Source organism: Argopecten irradians, chromosome 2 (genome assembly GCF_041381155.1).
Source record: "Argopecten irradians isolate NY chromosome 2, Ai_NY, whole genome shotgun sequence".
Taxonomy (NCBI): Eukaryota; Metazoa; Mollusca; class Bivalvia; order Pectinida; family Pectinidae; genus Argopecten; species Argopecten irradians.
The window spans coordinates 22,087,134-22,107,544 of NC_091135.1; the positions used below are offsets into that span (position 1 = coordinate 22,087,134).

The 20,411-nt window shown below is 34.6% G+C and overlaps 3 protein-coding genes across 9 annotated transcripts in view; all 3 read right to left on the reverse strand.

The window, feature by feature from the left end:
* LOC138314821 (uncharacterized) overlaps window positions 1-2,096 on the reverse strand; it is a 31,989-nt gene extending 29,893 nt beyond the window's left edge. For 6 of the 7 annotated variants that reach the window (XM_069255387.1, XM_069255384.1, XM_069255388.1 and 3 more), the window contains exons 1-4: window positions 1,981-2,096; window positions 917-982; window positions 699-764; window positions 221-283 (exon numbers count right to left, since the gene is read on the reverse strand). In XM_069255387.1, coding sequence (XP_069111488.1) covers window positions 221-283; window positions 699-764; window positions 917-935 — 148 coding nt within the window. In that variant the 5' untranslated portion in view covers window positions 936-982; window positions 1,981-2,096. The remainder of the gene's footprint in view (window positions 1-220; window positions 284-698; window positions 765-916; window positions 983-1,980) is intronic. The other variant, XM_069255389.1, reaches the window with a different exon arrangement.
* Window positions 2,097-2,405: 309 nt separating this feature from the next.
* Window positions 2,406-20,411, reverse strand: part of LOC138316509 (mucin-22-like) — a 68,699-nt gene continuing 50,693 nt past the window's right edge. Inside the window, exons 46-61 of the mRNA XM_069258198.1 lie at window positions 19,592-19,843; window positions 18,504-18,755; window positions 17,454-17,705; window positions 16,397-16,648; window positions 15,346-15,597; window positions 14,296-14,547; window positions 13,209-13,460; window positions 12,158-12,409; window positions 11,095-11,346; window positions 10,009-10,260; window positions 5,480-5,542; window positions 4,439-4,504; window positions 4,227-4,292; window positions 3,749-3,811; window positions 2,680-2,745; window positions 2,406-2,527 (exon numbers count right to left, since the gene is read on the reverse strand). Of these exons, the coding sequence (XP_069114299.1) occupies window positions 2,406-2,527; window positions 2,680-2,745; window positions 3,749-3,811; window positions 4,227-4,292; window positions 4,439-4,504; window positions 5,480-5,542; window positions 10,009-10,260; window positions 11,095-11,346; window positions 12,158-12,409; window positions 13,209-13,460; window positions 14,296-14,547; window positions 15,346-15,597; window positions 16,397-16,648; window positions 17,454-17,705; window positions 18,504-18,755; window positions 19,592-19,843 (2,966 nt within the window). The remainder of the gene's footprint in view (window positions 2,528-2,679; window positions 2,746-3,748; window positions 3,812-4,226; window positions 4,293-4,438; window positions 4,505-5,479; window positions 5,543-10,008; window positions 10,261-11,094; window positions 11,347-12,157; window positions 12,410-13,208; window positions 13,461-14,295; window positions 14,548-15,345; window positions 15,598-16,396; window positions 16,649-17,453; window positions 17,706-18,503; window positions 18,756-19,591; window positions 19,844-20,411) is intronic.
* LOC138312663 (uncharacterized) lies at window positions 7,347-9,337 on the reverse strand. Its single transcript, XM_069253449.1, has 2 exons — window positions 9,092-9,337; window positions 7,347-8,680 (listed from the first exon to the last, which is right to left on the reverse strand). The coding sequence occupies exons 1-2, from the start codon at window positions 9,255-9,257 to the stop codon at window positions 7,347-7,349; spliced, it is 1,500 nt and encodes a 499-aa protein (XP_069109550.1). The 5' UTR covers window positions 9,258-9,337.

Consider the following 20,411-nt stretch of genomic DNA (forward strand, 5'->3'; position numbering starts at 1 on the left):
TCAGCCAATCAGACTGCGTACTGTAAAGTTTATAGGATGAGTAGTATAAAGAAATTGTTCATCAATAACTGGCATGTTTATTTGATATCATTAGAGGTAAAAAAACCAACATACTGTGATAGAATAGCAATTACATTACGTTATTGAATTATTTCCGAATGCATTTCAAGCAATGAAAACCTATTCAAATCAAATTAGAAAATGAATGCATTATACATACCTGTTGCGGATGTCGTGGTTTCTGCAACAGTTGTTGTTGATCCTGTAGCTCCTGTTGTTGTTCCTGGTAAAGCACATTTAATTCAATGAAACCCTTGCTTACGTTTACTCAGAAAAAAAATCCGCAAAAATACCCTGTGTTATGAATACTGAATTGAAATGTCAGGCATGTTGACTTTTCATCTTGTTGAAACATATTTTATATTAGCTGTATTGATTATTGTTATCAAAATGTTTAAATAAATAAGTATAACATTAGTTGAGTAAAACGTGAAAGATTCCTGCCTGTTTTCTTATACCAATAAAATGTCCCTCTATTTTTCAGTCTTTGCAATGATATCATCAATACAACATTAATGAAAACAACAAATGAATCCAATTAATCGGCAATTTATATCAATTAATAATGCCTTTATATTTTTTCTAAAGTGTAAATTTCCTCATTTTTAGTAATGTTATGAGTCCTACGGATGTGTTACCTGTGGTAGAGGATTGGGTCGTGGTTGTTGGTGGAGGTGGTGGAGTTACAGTTGTGGTTGTGGAACCTTAAATAAAAAAAACCCAAAAAGGTCGTACTTCATTTTTTTTGTCTTGTTAAATTTAACAATATATATTTGAGGATATCATTGAACTACCATTTCAATTAGGTATATTTGACTGTATTTGTATTTGGCCAAGCACCAGAGCCCATACCAACCTTTAGTAGTTGTTTGCATTGTTGGGGTTGACTCTTGGGTCGGACCAGTCTGTTCTGTTGTGGTTCCTGTGTTGATATAATAACCGAAATGATTTTTTCTCATCAACATAAAGGGGCGTGTCCATTTACACAATAAATAAGACAAGTACTGATTATGATGTTTGTGCAATTGTTAATTATCAAAAACACTTGTTTTGGTAACTGATCGTAATATACACTTGAGACTTAATAGTTTCTCCATATTTTACATGCCGTTCAGCGACATTACTTTCTTAGGGACATTCAGCATCTTTGAAGTCAGCGTAAATGATTGTTGGTTCAATGCTGTAAGTATATATTCACAAGCAATATCCGTTGATGGGTTGATGTATTAAACTCATATGAAATCTTGTTTATGTATATATAACCTTATAACACATTATTGATTATTGTTTTTTGAAATAACAAAAATGGAAGAAATACTAAGACTATAATGAAAAGAAAATACGTTTACAGTTATTTTCATACACTTGGTAATCAGGTATAATTTTACGTGATCGTCTCATTATACCGGATCGTGAATGCAGAATCCAGTACACGCAGTGATCATTTTTGAATTGTATTTTTGATAAAAAGACTTCCATATGAGTTACCTATAATGTTAATGAATTTTTTCGAGGTGATTGTAGTTTAATGATAACGTCGTCTGGTCATGCTTGTTCAGTGTGATTAAGAACTTTGAACTTCATATTTTTGTGAAGGACACTTTTTGTATTCTCCATGTTATCCAATAAACTCGATTTTTGATGATGTTGACGAATGAAGACGAACACCGATGAAGTAGTTCGAAAAAAGTTCAGCGAGTAAGCCAATCAAACTGCGCACTGTAGAGTTTATACGACATGTGGTAAATAGAAATTATTCATAATTAACTTGAATGTTAATTTGATACCGTGACATGTGAATAGTTCCTATCTAGTGGAAAAGAATAGCAATTACATTACATTATTGAATTATTTCCGAATTCATTCCAAGCAACATGATCGTATTCAAACAATATTAGAAAATGAATGTATTATGAATACCTGTTGCTGTTGTGGATGTCGTGGTTTCTGCAATTGTTGTTGTTGATCCTGTAGCACCTGTTGTTCCTGGTAAAGCACGTTTTATTCAATGAAAGCATTGCTTACGATTATTCATAAAAAATAACGGACAAATACCCTGTGTTATGAATACTGAATTGAAATGTCAGGCATGTTGACTTTTCATCTTGTTGAAACATATTTTATATTAGCTGTATTGATTATTGTTATCAAAATGTTTTAAATAAATAAGTATAACATTAGTTGAGTAAAACGTGAAAGATTCCTGCCTGTTTTCTTATACCAATAAAATGTCCCTCTATTTTTCAGTCTTTGCAATGATATCATCAATACAACATTAATGAAAACAACAAATGAATCCAATTAATCGGCAATTTATATCAATTAATAATGCCTTTATATTTTTTCTAAAGTGTAAATTTCCTCATTTTTAGTAATGTTATGAGTCCTACGGATGTGTTACCTGTGGTAGAGGATTGGGTCGTGGTTGTTGGTGGAGGTGGTGGAGTTACAGTTGTGGTTGTGGAACCTTAAATAAAAAAAACCCAAAAAGGTCGTACTTCATTTTTTTTGTCTTGTTAAATTTAACAATATATATTTGAGGATATCATTGAACTACCATTTCAATTAGGTATATTTGACTGTATTTGGATTTGGCCAAGCACCAGAGCCCATACCAACCTTTAGTAGTTGTTTGCATTGTTGGGGTTGACTCTTGGGTCGGACCAGTCTGTTCTGTTGTGGTTCCTGTGTTGATATAATAACCGAAATGATTTTTTTCTCATCAACATAAAGGGGCGTGTCCATCCACACAATAAATAAGACAAGTATTGATTATGATGTTTGTGCAGTTGTTAATTATCAAAAACACTTGTTTTTGTAACTGATCGTAATATACACTTGAGACTTAATAGTTCCTCCATATTTTACATGCCGTTCAGCGACATTACTTTCTTAGGGACATTCAGCATCTTTGAAGTCAGCGTAAATGATTGTTGGTTCAATGCTGTAAGTATATATTCACAAGCAATATCCGTTGATGGGTTGATGTATTAAACTCATATGAAATCTTGTTTATGTACATATAACCTTATAACACATTATTGATTATTGTTTTTTGAAATAACAAAAATGGAAGAAATACTAAGACTATAATGAAAAGAAAATACGTTTACAGTTATTTTCATACACTTGGTAATCAGGTATAATTTTACGTGATCGTCTCATTATACCGGATCGTGAATGCAGAATCCGGTACACGCAGTGATCATTTTTGAATTGTATTTTTGATAAAAAGACTTTCATATGAGTTACCTATAATGTTAATGAATTTTTTCGAGGTGATTGTAGTTTAATGATAACGTCGTCTGGTCATGCTTGTTCAGTGTGATTAAGAACTTTGAACTTCATATTTTTGTGAAGGACACTTTTTTGTATTCTCCATGTTATCCAATAAACTCGATTTTTGATGATGTTGACGAATGAAGACGAACACCGATGAAAAAGTAGTTCGAAAAAAGTTCAGCGAGTCAGCCAATCAAACTGCGCACTGTAGAGTTTATACGATATGTGGTAAATAGAAATTGTTCATAATTAACTGGAATGTTAATTTGATACCGTGACATGTGAATAGCACCTACCTACTGGGAAAGAATAGCAATTACATTACGTTATTGAATTATTTCCGAATGCATTTCAAGCAATGAAAACCTATTCAAATCAAATTAGAAAATGAATGCATTATACATACCTGTTGCGGATGTCGTGGTTTCTGCAACAGTTGTTGTTGATCCTGTAGCTCCTGTTGTTGTTCCTGGTAAAGCACATTTAATTCAATGAAACACTTGCTTACGTTTACTCAGAAAAAAAATCCGCAAAAATACCCTGTGTTATGAATACTGAATTGAAATGTCAGGCATGTTGACTTTTCATCTTGTTGAAACATATTTTATATTAGCTGTATTGATTATTGTTATCAAAATGTTTAAATAAATAAGTATAACATTAGTTGAGTAAAACGTGAAAGATTCCTGCCTGTTTTCTTATACCAATAAAATGTCCCTCTATTTTTCAGTCTTTGCAATGATATCATCAATACAACATTAATGAAAACAACAAATGAATCCAATTAATCGGCAATTTATATCAATTAATAATGCCTTTATATTTTTTCTAAAGTGTAAATTTCCTCATTTTTAGTAATGTTATGAGTCCTACGGATGTGTTACCTGTGGTAGAGGATTGGGTCGTGGTTGTTGGTGGAGGTGGTGGAGTTACAGTTGTGGTTGTGGAACCTTAAATAAAAAAAACCCAAAAAGGTCGTACTTCATTTTTTTTGTCTTGTTAAATTTAACAATATATATTTGAGGATATCATTGAACTACCATTTCAATTCGGTATATTTGACTGTATTTGGCCAAGCACCAGAGCCCATACCAACCTTTAGTAGTTGTTTGCATTGTTGGGGTTGACTCTTGGGTCGGACCAGTCTGTTCTGTTGTGGTTCCTGTGTTGATATAATAACCGAAATGATTTTTTCTCATCAACATAAAGGGGCGTGTCCATCCACACAATAAATAAGACAAGTATTGATTATGATGTTTGTGCAGTTGTTAATTATCAAAAACACTTGTTTTTGTAACTGATCGTAATATACACTTGAGACTTAATAGTTTCTCCATATTTTACATGCCGTTCAGCGACATTACTTTCTTAGGGACATTCAGCATCTTTGAAGTCAGCGTAAATGTATTCACAAGCAATATCCGTTGATGGGTTGATGTATTAAACTCATATGAAATCTTGTTTATGTACATATAACCTTATAACACATTATTGATTATTGTTTTTTGAAATAACAAAAATGGAAGAAATACTAAGACTATAATGAAAAGAAAATACGTTTACAGTTATTTTCATACACTTGGTAATCAGGTATAATTTTACGTGATCGTCTCATTATACCGGATCGTGAATGCAGAATCCGGTACACGCAGTGATCATTTTTGAATTGTATTTTTGATAAAAAGACTTTCATATGAGTTACCTATAATGTTAATGAATTTTTTCGAGGTGATTGTAGTTTAATGATAACGTCGTCTGGTCATGCTTGTTCAGTGTGATTAAGAACTTTGAACTTCATATTTTTGTGAAGGACACTTTTTGTATTCTCCATGTTATCCAATAAACTCGATTTTTGATGATGTTGACGAATGAAGACGAACACCGATGAAAAAGTAGTTCGAAAAAAGTTCAGCGAGTCAGCCAATCAAACTGCGCACTGTAGAGTTTATACGATATGTGGTAAATAGAAATTGTTCATAATTAACTGGAATGTTAATTTGATACCGTGACATGTGAATAGCACCTACCTACTGGGAAAGAATAGCAATTACATTACGTTATTGAATTATTTCCGAATGCATTTCAAGCAATGAAAACCTATTCAAATCAAATTAGAAAATGAATGCATTATACATACCTGTTGCGGATGTCGTGGTTTCTGCAACGGTTGTTGTTGATCCTGTAGCTCCTGTTGTTGTTCCTGGTAAAAAACATTAAATTTAATGAAAGCCTTACTTGCGGTTGCCGAAAAAATACTTTATTTGATTATTGCCTTAATGACATTTAAGGCATTTAGACTTACATGTACCACTATATTTAAAAAATATTTTGAATTATCTGTATAAAAAAGAAAACTCATTGAAGTCAGTGTAAATAATTGCTATTTCAATGATATAAATATATATATTCACACACAATAATCATTGATGTGTCGATATTTAACACTCATTTTAAATTGTGTTTAAATATATATAACCTTATCACACATTCAAAATCATTGTTATTTAAACTGACAAAAAAAGGCAAAAAATAGACTTTAAAGAAAAGAAAAAACACATATACAGTTATTTCCATACGCATGATATTCTGATATTATTTTATGTGATGGTTATGTACCAGATCGTAACTACAGAAACAGGTACAGACTGTGATCGTTTTTGAATGATATTTTTGGTAAAAAGATTCACTTCTCAGTCGACTATAATGAATATGGATTTTATCGAGGTAACTTTAGTATAATGAAAGCGTCGCCTGGTCATGTTTGTCTTATGTTTTAAGGAATAATCGCATTATCTCATGCATTTTTTTAATTGTAAAGGTAATCTAATATAACATTTATTTTGTATAATATATACGCCTTAACACATTGCATTAAGAAAGCGTACGCTGACCGTAGGGTCATTCTCGCACGGACAACAATGGAGGAACAAGGTTTGGACATTAATGTCTTTCATTTGTAACCAGTGCCTGTTGTAAATAATATATTGTGTGTACAATTTCTTTCCCACCACCTCCCCTTCAGACCGCCTTTTATATGGTAAGGTGGCTGTTAAGATAATGTTTTGTTTTCCATAATTGTATACACTTAATCATTAGTAATGATACATTTTTGCTACTAGCGTTTTTTTGTACTCCTATCTTTGACTTCTTTAATAATTTTGCACAAGAGTTAAGTTTTGTATTACATAATTTCACACGTAAAATGAAACATATTGTTTATATATAGTGATATGTATCCGTCGTTTAAATAAAACGGCTACTTTCAATCTAATTTACCTGTTTGTCATTTATATCAATCAAGCCAATCGAGCTTGCCATGAAAGAGACATATTAAGTTTCAACTGAAATCATTTATAAATACGCGTGACTGCAATGCTATTGCTTATCACATTAGGTAGTAAAATGACTCCAATACCAAGTGTAGAATGAGGTGATGTTTGTGATTGTTGTGTTTGCGTATAGGCATTAGTAGGATTTGTAGTTGAGTGCTGTGAGGTTATTACAGGTGCCCCGTTTACATGATTGCCATGTAACCCATTATCGTTGGATGGCAGATTTGCCTCTTGGTTGACATGTGTTGTATTTGGTCCACTGTGAATGGTGACATGTGTATGTTCCGTACTTCCTAGAGTAGACAATAGTGTTCAGTAATTGTACTTTAAAATGATAATCTTTATAAACGTAAATGTACTGTTAGGTGAAAATTGATTCCTTGTTGGAAACTTAATATTTCTGGATTTGATTAGCACATAAAATATACTCCGTAAAGTATGTATACTTTATACTTTGGAATAAGTGTGCAAATGAAATGGGATATTTGTTGAATGCACTGTCGCTATTTTGCAATAATGAAATTAAAGTCGATACTATTTAATTGTTGAATATATTGTTCTTAAAAACATTTGCCGTTTCTGAATTTAGACATGATCTTTAGTTTATATTTTAAACAATATGAGAAAGGACAGGACAAGAAAATGAAGTTATTAGCATACAATTCTTTCACGTTAAGAAATATTTAGCATACCAGCTGAAGTAGCATATCTGGTAGTAGATGATAAAGTATTAGTTGTAAGCGTCATAGTTTCTGATGGATAGGTTGATACCATGGACATTGTTGCAGTTGGCGTTGGTGTTAACGTTGTGGAAACATGCGTTTCAGGGGGAGTTGTTGCTTCAGATTGCGTCAAACTTGTATAAAGTGTGGTTTGCGATGAGGTCGTGCTCGTTGAAGCTGATGCGCCTGTTGATCCCATTTGTGATGTTGATACGGTGGTTGTGCCAGCCAATGATGATGTTTCAAATAACGTGGTACTCTTAGAACCAGATGTTGGTGTAGTTGTTGTACCAGACGAAGTTGATGTTTCAAATTGCATTGTACCTGAAGTGCCAGATGTCGGTGCAGTTGTTGTGCCAGCCAAAGTTGATGTTTCAAACGACGTGGTACCCGTATTGCCAGATGTTGAAGCAGGTGTTGTGCCAGCCGAAGTTAATGTTTCAAATGACGTGGTACCTGTAGGCCTAGATGTTGGTGTCGTTGCTGTGCCAACCGAAGTTGGTGTTTCAAATGACGAGGCACCCGTATTGCCAGATGTTGAAGCAGTTGTTGCGCCAACCGAAGTTGATGTTTCGAATGATGTGGTAGCTGTAGATCCAGACGTTAATGCAGCTGTCCTGCCTGTCGAAGTTGATGTTTTATAAGATGTGGTACCCGTTGATCCAGATGTTGGTGCAGTTGTTGTGCCAGCTAAAGGGGATGTTTCAAATGACGCGGAACCCGTAGATTCAGATGTTGGTAAAATTGTTGTACCAGCCAAAGTTGATGTTTCAAATGACGCAGTACCCGTAGATCCAGATGTTGGTGCAGTTGTTGTGCCAGTCGAAGTTGATGTTGGTGCAGTTGTTGTGCCAGTCGAAGTTGATGTTTTAAATGACGTGGTACCTGTAGGCCCAGATGTTGGTGTCGTTGCTGTGCCAACCGAAGTTGGTGTTTCAAATGACGAGGTACCCGTATTGCCAGATGTTGAAGCAGTTGTTGTGCCAGCCGAAGTTGATGTTTCGAATGATGTGGTAGCTGTAGATCCAGACGTTAATGCAGCTGTCGTGCCTGTCGATGTTGATGTTCCAAATGACGCAGTACCCGTAGAACCAGATGTTGGTGCAGTTGTTGTACGAGCCGAAGTTGATGTTTCAAATGACGTGGTACCCATTGTGCCAGATGTTGGTGCAGTTTTTGTGCTAGCTGAAGTTATTGTTTTTAATGAGGTGGCACCTGTAGTGCCAGATGTTGGTGTCGTTGCTGTTGTACCAACCGAGTGTGATGTTTTCAATGTCGTGGTACCTGTAAAGACATATGGTGCTGCAGGTGTTATGCTTTCTCAGAAGATTGTGGCTTACTTTGCACCGGATACAAATGGCTATAATCAATAACATCAATGAATCACTGTAATTGTCCTTAGGAATATCTAATTTATCATAAACTTAAATACATTGACTGAGAATCATAACAGAAGAGTACATATATTCCCACTGCTTGGTTTGCTAAAAAAACTTATGCTTAATATTCAATTTGACGCATACGATTTGTAGATACTTTTGCATACAGTACAAATTTGTTGCTTCAATCTGGTCAATAACAAATCTGTGTATTGTTAAGAGCAAAGTTTGAAATACTCCTTAAAAGAGAACAACAATAATTTCGCAATCTCAAAACCAAATAATACATGCACAAATAGACTAATTACACCAGTACCAGTTGACGCTGTGGTTCCTGAAGATTCTGCAAATGGTGTCTGGGTACCAGAAGTAAATGTACTAGAACTACTTCCTGTCGAAACAGTTGTCGATGTCGGAGCAGCAGTTGTACTAATAGACGTCGTTGGTATTGAGGTACCGCCAGTTCCTTCTGTTGTTTCCATACTAGTTGTATATTTTAGTGTTGTTATACTAGTTGTACCAGTAGATATTTCTGTGACACTTGTTGGAGAAGTTTGTTGGGTTGTTTCTTTGATATCAACGAAAAACGCAAAAGGATATATTCGATGTTATAAATCACTCTGCTTTGATCGAAACTTATTAGAAATAAGTAATCCATTGCAAATTTTGGAACATAAATCCCGATACATTTGCTGACATACATGCGGATGCTAAGTACAATTACATTATTATTGCTATATTATTCAATTATGAGTCGATATGTCACCATATTCACATAATCAAAGGCCCTAGATATTTATATAATATTAAATTTATTTGTTTCGAAATGTGATGTTACAACAGAAGGGTTGACTGGTTACTTCTAAATTTGAAAACCGGGACGACGTGCTTGCTGGATGTCGACCTTCAGATGACTATATGTAATAGCCATAAAATACAGTCATAGGTTATTGAATGTTATTGTTTTGTTTTCTTGTATTAAACGCTTTTTAATGAATTTGTATCGTTTTAATTCAGTTTTTGTTAGTGTAATTTTAAATAATTGCTCAGAAGAATGATGTTTTTCGACCATATAATAAATAATTTTGAACACACTGATTAGCTAGGAATCAAATTTCGTTGAAATCAAGTAGCATATAGGTCTATTAGTGATGTGTTTGATTTTTGGAGAAATACCTGTAAGATGGATTTATAAGCATAAGTTAAATATCTATAACAACAATATTTACACACCAGAAACAGTTGTTGATTCTGTTTGAACACTTGTCGCTGTGGTTCCTGAGGATGTTACCGATGGTGTAGTGGTACCAGAAGTCTCTGAAGTAGCTGTCGATGTTGGGGCAGCAGTTGTACTAACTGAAGTTGTTGGTGCTGAAGCGCTGGTAGTTCCTTCTGTTGTTTCTGTACCAGTATATTGCTGTGTTGTTGTACCAGTTGAACCAGTGGATGTCTCTGTGCCAGATGTTGAGGAAGCTTGTGTCGTTCCTTTGTTATCAACAAAAAATGGAAAATAACATATTTGAAGACAGACGCCACTCTTCTTCGATTGATACTTAGTAGAAACATAAGCGGTACTCCAGATTTAAGATGCTATGTTTGTCGTTGGTGCTCTAAACAAAGACTGATCCAATTGCTGACGACCGTGTTAGTGGTATTTAATAATGACATTATTGGTGATATAATGTTCAATGATGCTTGCGAATTATCGTGGATATGTCATCATGTGCCATAATCAAAGGCCCTGTATTTGTATATTAAATATAATATTATTTGAAAATGTGATCTTACAATAGGAGGGTTGACCATTATACTTTTACATTTGGTATTATTTTTCTTCAAAATGTTATGTTACAATAGCAGGGTTCACTGGTTATTTCTGAAGTCGGAAAACCGAAGCGATGTGCTGAATGCCGACCTGCATATTATTAAGTTCTAGCCATAGAATGCCGACCTCCATATTATTAAGTTCTAGCCATAGAATACAGATGTAATCATAGGTAATGAAATATATTATTGTTTTGTTTTCTTTATTGAAAGTTAGGCTCGTAATTCAATTGTTATCGTTGTTATTCAATTTTTGATAGTTTAATTTTAGACAACTACTCACAAGCATTAATATAATTAACCACATTACGTTTTCCCGGGCATTCAATGTTGATAATTAATTCTGAAAACACTCTTTAGTTGGGAATCAAAACGTGTTGAAAACAAATATCATATCGGTTTTTTTTTGAAGTGGTTGCTTTTTGGAGAAATACCTGTAAGAGACATGGATTTATAAGCATAACTTAAATAGCTATAACAACAATAATAACACACCAGAAACAGTTGTTGATTCTGTTGGAACACTTGTCGCTGTGGTTCCTGAGGATGTTACCGATGGTGTAGTGGTACCAGAAGTCTCTGACGTAGCTGTCGGTGTTGGGGCAGCAGTTGTACTAACTGAAGTTGTTGGTGCTGAAGCGCTGGTAGTTCCTTCTGTTGTTTCGGTAGCAGTAGATTGCTGTGTTGTTGTACCAGTTGAACCAGTGGATGTCTCTGTGCCAGTTGTTGAGGAAGCTTGTGTTGCTCCTTTGTTATCAACGAGAAATGGAAAATAATATATCCGATGACATAAGCCACTCTTCTTCGATTGATACTTAGTAGAAACATAAGCGGTACTCCAGATTTAAGATGCTATGTTTGTCGTTGGTGCTCTATATAAAGACTGATCCAAATGCCGACGACCGTGTTAGTGGTATTCAATAATGACATTATTGGTGATATAATGTTCAATGACGATTGTGAATTATCGTCGAAATGTCATCATGTGCCATAATCAAAGGCCCTGTATTTGTATATTAAATATGATATTTATTTGAAAATGTGATCTTACAATAGGAGGGTTGACCATTATACTTTTACATTTGGTATTGTTTTTCTTCAAAATGTTATGTTACAATAGCAGGGTTCACTGGTTATTTCTGAATTTGGTAAACCGAACCGATGTGCTGTACGTCGACCTTCAGATTACAAAGTTCTAGCCCAAAGTTCTAGCCATAGAATACAGTTTCAATCATAGCTAATTAAATATATTATTTTTTGGTTTTCTTTATTGAAAGTTAGGCTCGTAATTAAATTTTTATCGTGTAATTCATTTTTTGATAGTTTAATTTTAGACAACTGCTCACACGCATTAATATAATTAACCACATAACGTTTTCAAGGGCATTCAATTTTAATAATTAATTTGAAAAACATTCTTTAGTTGGGAATCAAAACGTGTTGAAAACAAATAGCATATCGGTCTATTTTTGAAGTGGTTGCTTTTTGGAGAAATACCTGTAAGAGACATGGATTTATAAGCATAACTTAAATAGCTGTAACAACAATATTAACACACCAGAAACAGTTGTTGATTTTGTTGGAACACTTGTCGCTGTGGTTCCTGAGGATGTTACCGATGGTGTAGTGGTACCAGAAGTCTCTGAAGTAGCTGTCGATGTTGGGGCAGCAGTTGTACTAACTGAAGTTGTTGGTGCTGAAGCGCTGGTAGTTATTTTTGTTGTTTCTGTAGCAGTAGATTGCTGTGTTGTTGTACCAGTTGAACCAGTAGATGTCTCTGTGCCAGTTGTTGAGGAAGCTTGTGTTGCTCCTTTGTTATCAACGAGAAATGGAAAATAATGTATTCGATGACATAAGCCACTCTTCTTCGATTGATACTTAGTAGAAACATAAGCGGTACTCCAGATTTAAGATGCTATGTTTGTCGTTGGTGCTCTAAACAAAGACTGATCCAATTGCTGACGACCGTGTTAGTGGTATTCAATAATGACATTATTGGTGATATAATGTTCAATGACGCTTGCGAATTATCGTCGATATGTCATCATGTCCCATAATCAAAGGCACTGTATTTGTATATTAAATATGATATTTATTTGAAAATGTGATCTTACAATAGGAGGGTTGACTATTATACTTTTACATTTGGTATTGTTTTTCTTCAAAATGTTATGTTACAATAGCAGGGTTCACTGGTTATTTCTGAAGTCGGAAAACCGAAGCGATGTGCTGAATGCCGACCTCCATATTATTAAGTTCTAGCCATAGAATACAGATGTAATCATAGGTAATGAAATATTGTATTGTTTTGTTTTCTTTATTGAAAGTTAGGCTCGTAATTCAATTGTTATCGTTGTTATTCAATTTTTGATAGTTTAATTTTAGACAATTGCTCACAAGCATTAATATAATTAACCACATAAGGTTTTCCTGGGCATTCAATGTTGATACTTAATTCCGAAAACATTCTTTAGTTGGGAATCAAAACGTGTTGAAAACAAATATCATATCGGTCTATTTTTGAAGTGGTTGCTTTTTGGAGAAATGCCTGTAAGAGACATGGATTTATAAGCATAACTGAAATAGCTATAACAACAATATCTACACACCTGAAACAGTTGTTGATTCTGTTGGAACACTTGTCGCTGTGGTTCCTGAGGATGTTACCGATGGTGTCGTGGTACCAGAAGTCTCTGAAGTAGCTGTCGATGTTGGGGCAGCAGTTGTACTAACTGAAGTTGTTGGTGCTGAAGCGCTGGTAGTTCCTTCTGTTGTTTCTGTACCAGTATATTGTTGTGTTGTTGTACCAGTTGAACCAGTGGATGTCTCTGTGCCAGATGTTGAGGAAGCTTGTGTCGTTCCTTTGTTATCAACAAAAAATGGAAAATAACATGTTTGAAGACAGACGCCACTCTTCTTCGATTGATACTTAGTAGAAACATAAGCGGTACTCCAGATTTACGATGCTATGTTTGTCGTTGGTGCTCTATATAAAGACTGATCCAATTGCCGACGACCGTGTTAGTGGTATTCAATAATGACATTATTGGTGATATCATTTTCAATGACGATTGTGATTTATCGTGGATATGTCATCATGTGCCATAATCAAAGGCCCTGTATTTGTATATTAAATATGATATTTATTTGAAAATGTGATCTTACAATAGGAGGGTTGACTATTATACTTTTACATTTGGTATTGTTTTTCTTCAAAATGTTATGTTACAATAGCAGGGTTCACTGGTTATTTCTGAAGTCGGAAAACCGAAGCGATGTGCTGAATGCCGACCTGCATATTATTAAGTTCTAGCCATAGAATGCCGACCTCCATATTATTAAGTTCTAGCCATAGAATACAGATGTAATCATAGGTAATGAAATATATTATTGTTTTGTTTTCTTTATTAAAAGTTAGGCTCGTAATTCAATTGTTATCGTTGTTATTCAATTTTTGATAGTTTAATTTTAGACAATTGCTCACAAGCATTAATATAATTAACCACATTACGTTTTCTCGGGCATTCAATGTTGATAATTAATTCTGAAAACACTCTTTAGTTGGGAATCAAAACGTGTTGAAAACAAATATCATATCGGTTTTTTTTTGAAGTGGTTGCTTTTTGGAGAAATACCTGTAAGAGACATGGATTTATAAGCATAACTTAAATAGCTATAACAACAATAATAACACACCAGAAACAGTTGTTGATTCTGTTGGAACACTTGTCGCTGTGGTTCCTGAGGATGTTACCGATGGTGTAGTGGTACCAGAAGTCTCTGACGTAGCTGTCGGTGTTGGGGCAGCAGTTGTACTAACTGAAGTTGTTGGTGCTGAAGTGCTGGTAGTTCCTTCTGTTGTTTCTGTAGCAGTAGATTGCTGTGTTGTTGTACCAGTTGAACCAGTGGATGTCTCTGTGCCAGTTGTTGAGGAAGCTTGTGTTGCTCCTTTGTTATCAACCAGAAATGTAAAATAATATATTCGATGACATAAGCCACTCTTCTTCGATTGATACTTAGTAGAAACATAAGCGGTACTCCAGATTTAAGATGCTATGTTTGTCGTTGGTGCTCTATATAAAGACTGATCCAAATGCCGACGACCGTGTTAGTGGTATTCAATAATGACATTATTGGTGATATAATGTTCAATGACGATTGTGAATTATCGTCGAAATGTCATCATGTGCCATAATCAAAGGCCCTGTATTTGTATATTAAATATGATATTTATTTGAAAATGTGATCTTACAATAGGAGGGTTGACCATTATACTTTTACATTTGGTATTGTTTTTCTTCAAAATGTTATGTTACAATAGCAGGGTTCACTGGTTATTTCTGAATTTGGAAAACCGAACCGATGTGCTGAACGTCGACCTTCAGATTACAAAGTTCTAGCCATAGAATACAGTTTCAATCATAGCTAATTAAATATATTATTTTTTGGTTTTCTTTATTGAAAGTTAGGCTCGTAATTAAATTTTTATCGTGTTATTCATTTTTTGATAGTTTAATTTTAGACAACTGCTCACACGCATTAATATAATTAACCACATAACGTTTTCAAGGGCATTCAATTTTAATAATTAATTTGAAAAACATTCTTTAGTTGGGAATCAAAACGTGTTGAAAACAAATAGCATATCGGTCTATTTTTGAAGTGGTTGCTTTTTGGAGAAATACCTGTAAGAGACATGGATTTATAAGCATAACTTAAATAGCTATAACAACAATATTAACACACCAGAAACAGTTGTTGATTCTGTTGGAACACTTGTCGCTGTGGTTCCTGAGGATGTTACCGATGGTGTAGTGGTACCAGAAGTCTCTGAAGTAGCTGTCGATGTTGGGGCAGCAGTTGTACTAACTGAAGTTGTTGGTGCTGAAGCGCTGGTAGTTCCTTCTGTTGTTTCGGTAGCAGTAGATTGCTGTGTTGTTGTACCAGTTGAACCAGTGGATGTCTCTGTGCCAGTTGTTGAGGAAGCTTGTGTTGCTCCTTTGTTATCAACGAGAAATGGAAAATAATGTATTCGATGACATAAGCCACTCTTCTTCGATTGATACTTAGTAGAAACATAAGCGGTACTCCAGATTTAAGATGCTATGTTTGTCGTTGGTGCTCTATATAAAGACTGATCCAATTGCCGACGACCGTGTTAGTGGTATTCAATAATGACATTATTGGTGATATAATGTTCAATGACGCTTGCGAATTATCGTCGATATGTCATCATGTCCCATAATCAAAGGCACTGTATTTGTATATTAAATATGATATTTATTTGAAAATGTGATCTTACAATAGGAGGGTTGACCATTATACTTTTACATTTGGTATTGTTTTTCTTCAAAATGTTATGTTACAATAGCAGGGTTCACTGGTTATTTCTGAATTTGGAAAACCGAAGCGATGTGCTGAATGTCGACCTTCAGATTACAAAGTTCTAGCCATAGAATACAGTTGCAATCATAGCTAATTAAATATATTATTTTTTGGTTTTCTTTATTGAAAGTTAGGCTCGTAATTTAAATTTTTATCGTGTTATTCATTTTTTGATAGTTTAATTTTAGACAACTGCTCACACGCATTAATATAATTAACCACATAACGTTTTCAGGGCATTCAATTTTAATAATTAATTCTGAAAAACATTCATTAGTTGGGAATCAAAACGTGTTGAAAACAAATATCATATCGGTCTATTTTTGAAGTGGTTGCTTTTTGGAGAAATGCCTGTAAGAGACATGGATTTATAAGCATAACTGAAATAGCTATAACAACAATATCTACACACCTGAAACAGTTGTTGATTCTGTTGGAACACTTGTCGCTGTGGTTCCTGAGGATGTTACCGATGGTGTCGTGGTACCAGAAGTCTCTGAAGTAGCTGTCGATGTTGGGGCAGCAGTTGTACTAACTGAAGTTGTTGGTGCTGAAGCGCTGGTAGTTCCTTCTGTTGTTTCGGTAGCAGTAGATTGCTGTGTTGTTGTACCAGTTGAACCAGTGGATGTCTCTGTGCCAGTTGTTGAGGAAGCTTGTGTTGCTCCTTTGTTATCAACAAAAAATGGAAAATAACATGTTTGAAGACAGACGCCACTCTTCTTCGATTGATACTTAGTAGAAACATAAGCGGTACTCCAGATTTAAGATGCTATGTTTGTCGTTGGTGCTCTCAACAAAGACTGATCCAATTGCTGACGACCGTGTTAGTGGTATTCAATAATGACATTATTGGTGATATAATGTTCAATGACGCTTGCGAATTATCGTGGATATGTCATCATGTGCCATAATCAAAGGCCCTGTATTTGTATATTAAATATAATATTTATTTGAAAATGTGATCTTACAATAGGAGGGTTGACCATATTACTTTTACATTTGGTATTATTTTTCTTCAAAATGTTATGTTACAATAGCAGGGTTCACTGGTTATTTCTGAAGTCGGAAAACCGAAGCGATGTGCTGAATGCCGACCTCCATATTATTAAGTTCTAGCCATAGAATACAGATGTAATCATAGGTAATCATAGGTAATATTATTATTGTTTTGTTTTCTTTATTGAAAGTTAGGCTCGTAATTAAATTGTTATCGTTGTTATTCAATTTTTGATAGTTTAATTTTAGACAATTGCTCAAAAGCATTAATATAATTAACCACATTACTTTTTCTCGGGCATTCAATGTTGATAATTAATTCTGAAAGCATTCTTTAGTTGGGAATCAAAACGTGTTGAAAACAAATAGCATATCGGTCTATTTTTGAAGTGGTTGCTTTTTGGAGAAATACCTGTAAGAGACATGGATTTATAAGCATAAGTTAAATAGCTATAACAACAATATTAACACACCAGAAACAGTTGTTGATTCTGTTTGAACACTTGTCGCTGTGGTTCCTGAGGATGTTACCGATGGTGTAGTGGTACCAGAAGTCTCTGAAGTAGCTGTCGATGTTGGGGCAGCAGTTGTACTAACTGAAGTTGTTGGTGCTGAAGCGCTGGTAGTTCCTTCTGTTGTTTCTGTAGCAGTAGATTGCTGTGTTGTTGTACCAGTTGAACCAGTGGATGTCTCTGTGCCAGTTGTTGAGGAAGCTTGTGTCGTTCCTTTGTTATCAACAAAAAATGGAAAATAACATGTTTGAAGACAGACGCCACTCTTCTTCGATTGATACTTAGTAGAAACATAAGCGGTACTCCAGATTTAAGATGCTATGTTTGTCGTTGGTGCTCTATATAAAGACTGATCCAATTGCCGACGACCGTGTTAGTGGTATTCAATAATGACATAATTGGTGATATAATGTTCAATGACGATTGTGAATTATCGTGGATATGTCATCATGTGCCATAATCAAAGGCCCTGTATTTGTATATTAAATATGATATTTATTTGAAAATGTGATCTTACAATAGGAGGGTTGACAATATTACTTTTACATTTGGTATTGTTTTTCTTCAAAATGTTATGTTACAATAGCAGGGTTCACTGGTTATTTCTGAATTTGGAAAACCGAACCGATGTGCTGAATGTCGACCTTCAGATTACAAAGTTCTAGCCATAGAATACAGTTGCAATCATAGCTAATTAAATCTATTATTTTTTGGTTTTCTTTATTGAAAGTTAGGCTCGTAATTAAATTTTTATCGTGTTATTCATTTTTTGATAGTTTAATTTTAGACAACTGCTCACACGCATTAATATAATTAACCACATAACGTTTTCACGGGCATTCAATTTTAATAATTAATTCTGAAAACATTCATTAGTTGGGAATCAAAACGTGTTGAAAACAAATATCATATCGGTCTATTTTTGAAGTGGTTGCTTTTTGGAGAAATACCTGTAAGAGACATGGATTTATAAGCATAAGTTGAATAGCTACAACAACAATATTAACACACCAGAAACAGTTGTTGATTCTGTTAGAACACTTGTCGCTGTGGTTCCTGAGGATGTTACCGATGGTGTAGTGGTACCAGAAGTCTCTGAAGTAGCTGTCGATGTTGGGGCAGCAGTTGTACTAACTGAAGTTGTTGGTGCTGAAGCGCTGGTAGTTCCTTCTGTTGTTTCGGTAGCAGTAGATTGCTGTGTTGTTGTACCAGTTGAACCAGTGGATGTCTCTGTGCCAGTTGTTGAGGAAGCTTGTGTTGCTCCTTTGTTATCAACGAGAAATGGAAAATAATGTATTCGATGACATAAGCCACTCTTCTTCGATTGATACTTAGTAGAAACATAAGCGGTACTCCAGATTTAAGATGCTATGTTTGTCGTTGGTGCTCTAAACAAAGACTGATCCAATTGCTGACGACCGTGTTAGTTGTATTCAATAATGACATTATTGGTGATATAATGTTCAATGATGCTTGTGAATTATCGTGGATATGTCATCATGTGCCATAATCAAAGGCCCTGTATTTGTGTATTAAATATGATATTTATTTGAAAATGTGATCTTACAATAGGAGGGTTGACCATATTACTTTTACATTTCGTATTGTTTTTCTTCAAAATGTTATGTTACAATAGCAGGGTTCACTGGTTATTTCTGAAGTCGGAAAACCGAAGCGATGTGCTGAATGCCGGCCTCCATATTATTAAGTTCTAGCCATAGAATGCCGACCTCCATATTATTAAGTTCTAGCCATAGAATACAGATGTAATCATAGGTAATGAAATATATTATTGTTTTGTTTTCTTTATTGAAAGTTAGGCTCGTAATTAAATTGTTATCGTTGTTATTCAATTTTTGATAGTTTAATTTTAGACAATTGCTCACAAGCATTAATATAATTAACCACATTACGTTTTCCTGGGCATTCAATGTTGATAATTAATTCTGAAAACATTCTTTAGTTGGGAATCAAAACGTGTTGAAAACAAATAGCATATCGGTCTAGTTTTGAAGTGTTTGCTTTTTGGAGAAATACCTGTAAGAGACATGGATTTATGAGCATAACTTAAATAGCTATCTACAACAATATTTACACACCTGAAACAGTTGTTGATTCTGTTGGAACACTTGTCGCTGTGGTTCCTGAGGATGTTACCGATGGTGTCGTGGTACCAGAAGTCTCTGAAGTAGCTGTCGATGTTGGGGCAGCAGTTGTACTAACTGAAGTTGTTGGTGCTGAAGCGCTGGTAGTTCCTTCTGTTGTTTCTGTAGCAGTAGATTGCTGTGTTGTTGTACCAGTTGAACCAGTGGATGTCTCTGTACCAGTTGTTGAGGAAGCTTGTGTCGTTCCTTTGTTATCAACAAAAAATGGAAAATAACATGTTTGAAGACAGACGCCACTCTTCTTCGATTGATACTTAGTAGAAACATAAGCGGTACTCCAGATTTAAGATGCTATGTTTGTCGTTGGCGCTCTATATAAAGACTGATCCAATTGCCGACGACCGTGTTAGTGGTATTCAATAATGACATAATTGGTGATATAATGTTCAATGACGATTGTGAATTATCGTGGATATGTCATCATGTGCCATAATCAAAGGCCCTGTATTTGTATATTAAATATGATATTTATTTGAAAATGTGATTTTACAATAGGAGGGTTGACAATATTACTTTTACATTTGGTATTGTTTTTCTTCAAAATGTTATGTTACAATAGCAGGGTTCACTGGTTATTTCTGAATTTGGAAAAAAACCGAAACGATGTGCTGAATGTCGACCTTCAGATTACAAAGTTCTAGCCATAGAATACAGTTGCAATCATAGCTAATTAAATCTATTATTTTTTGGTTTTCTTTATTGAAAGTTAGGCTCGTAATTAAATTTTTATCGTGTTATTCATTTTTTGATAGTT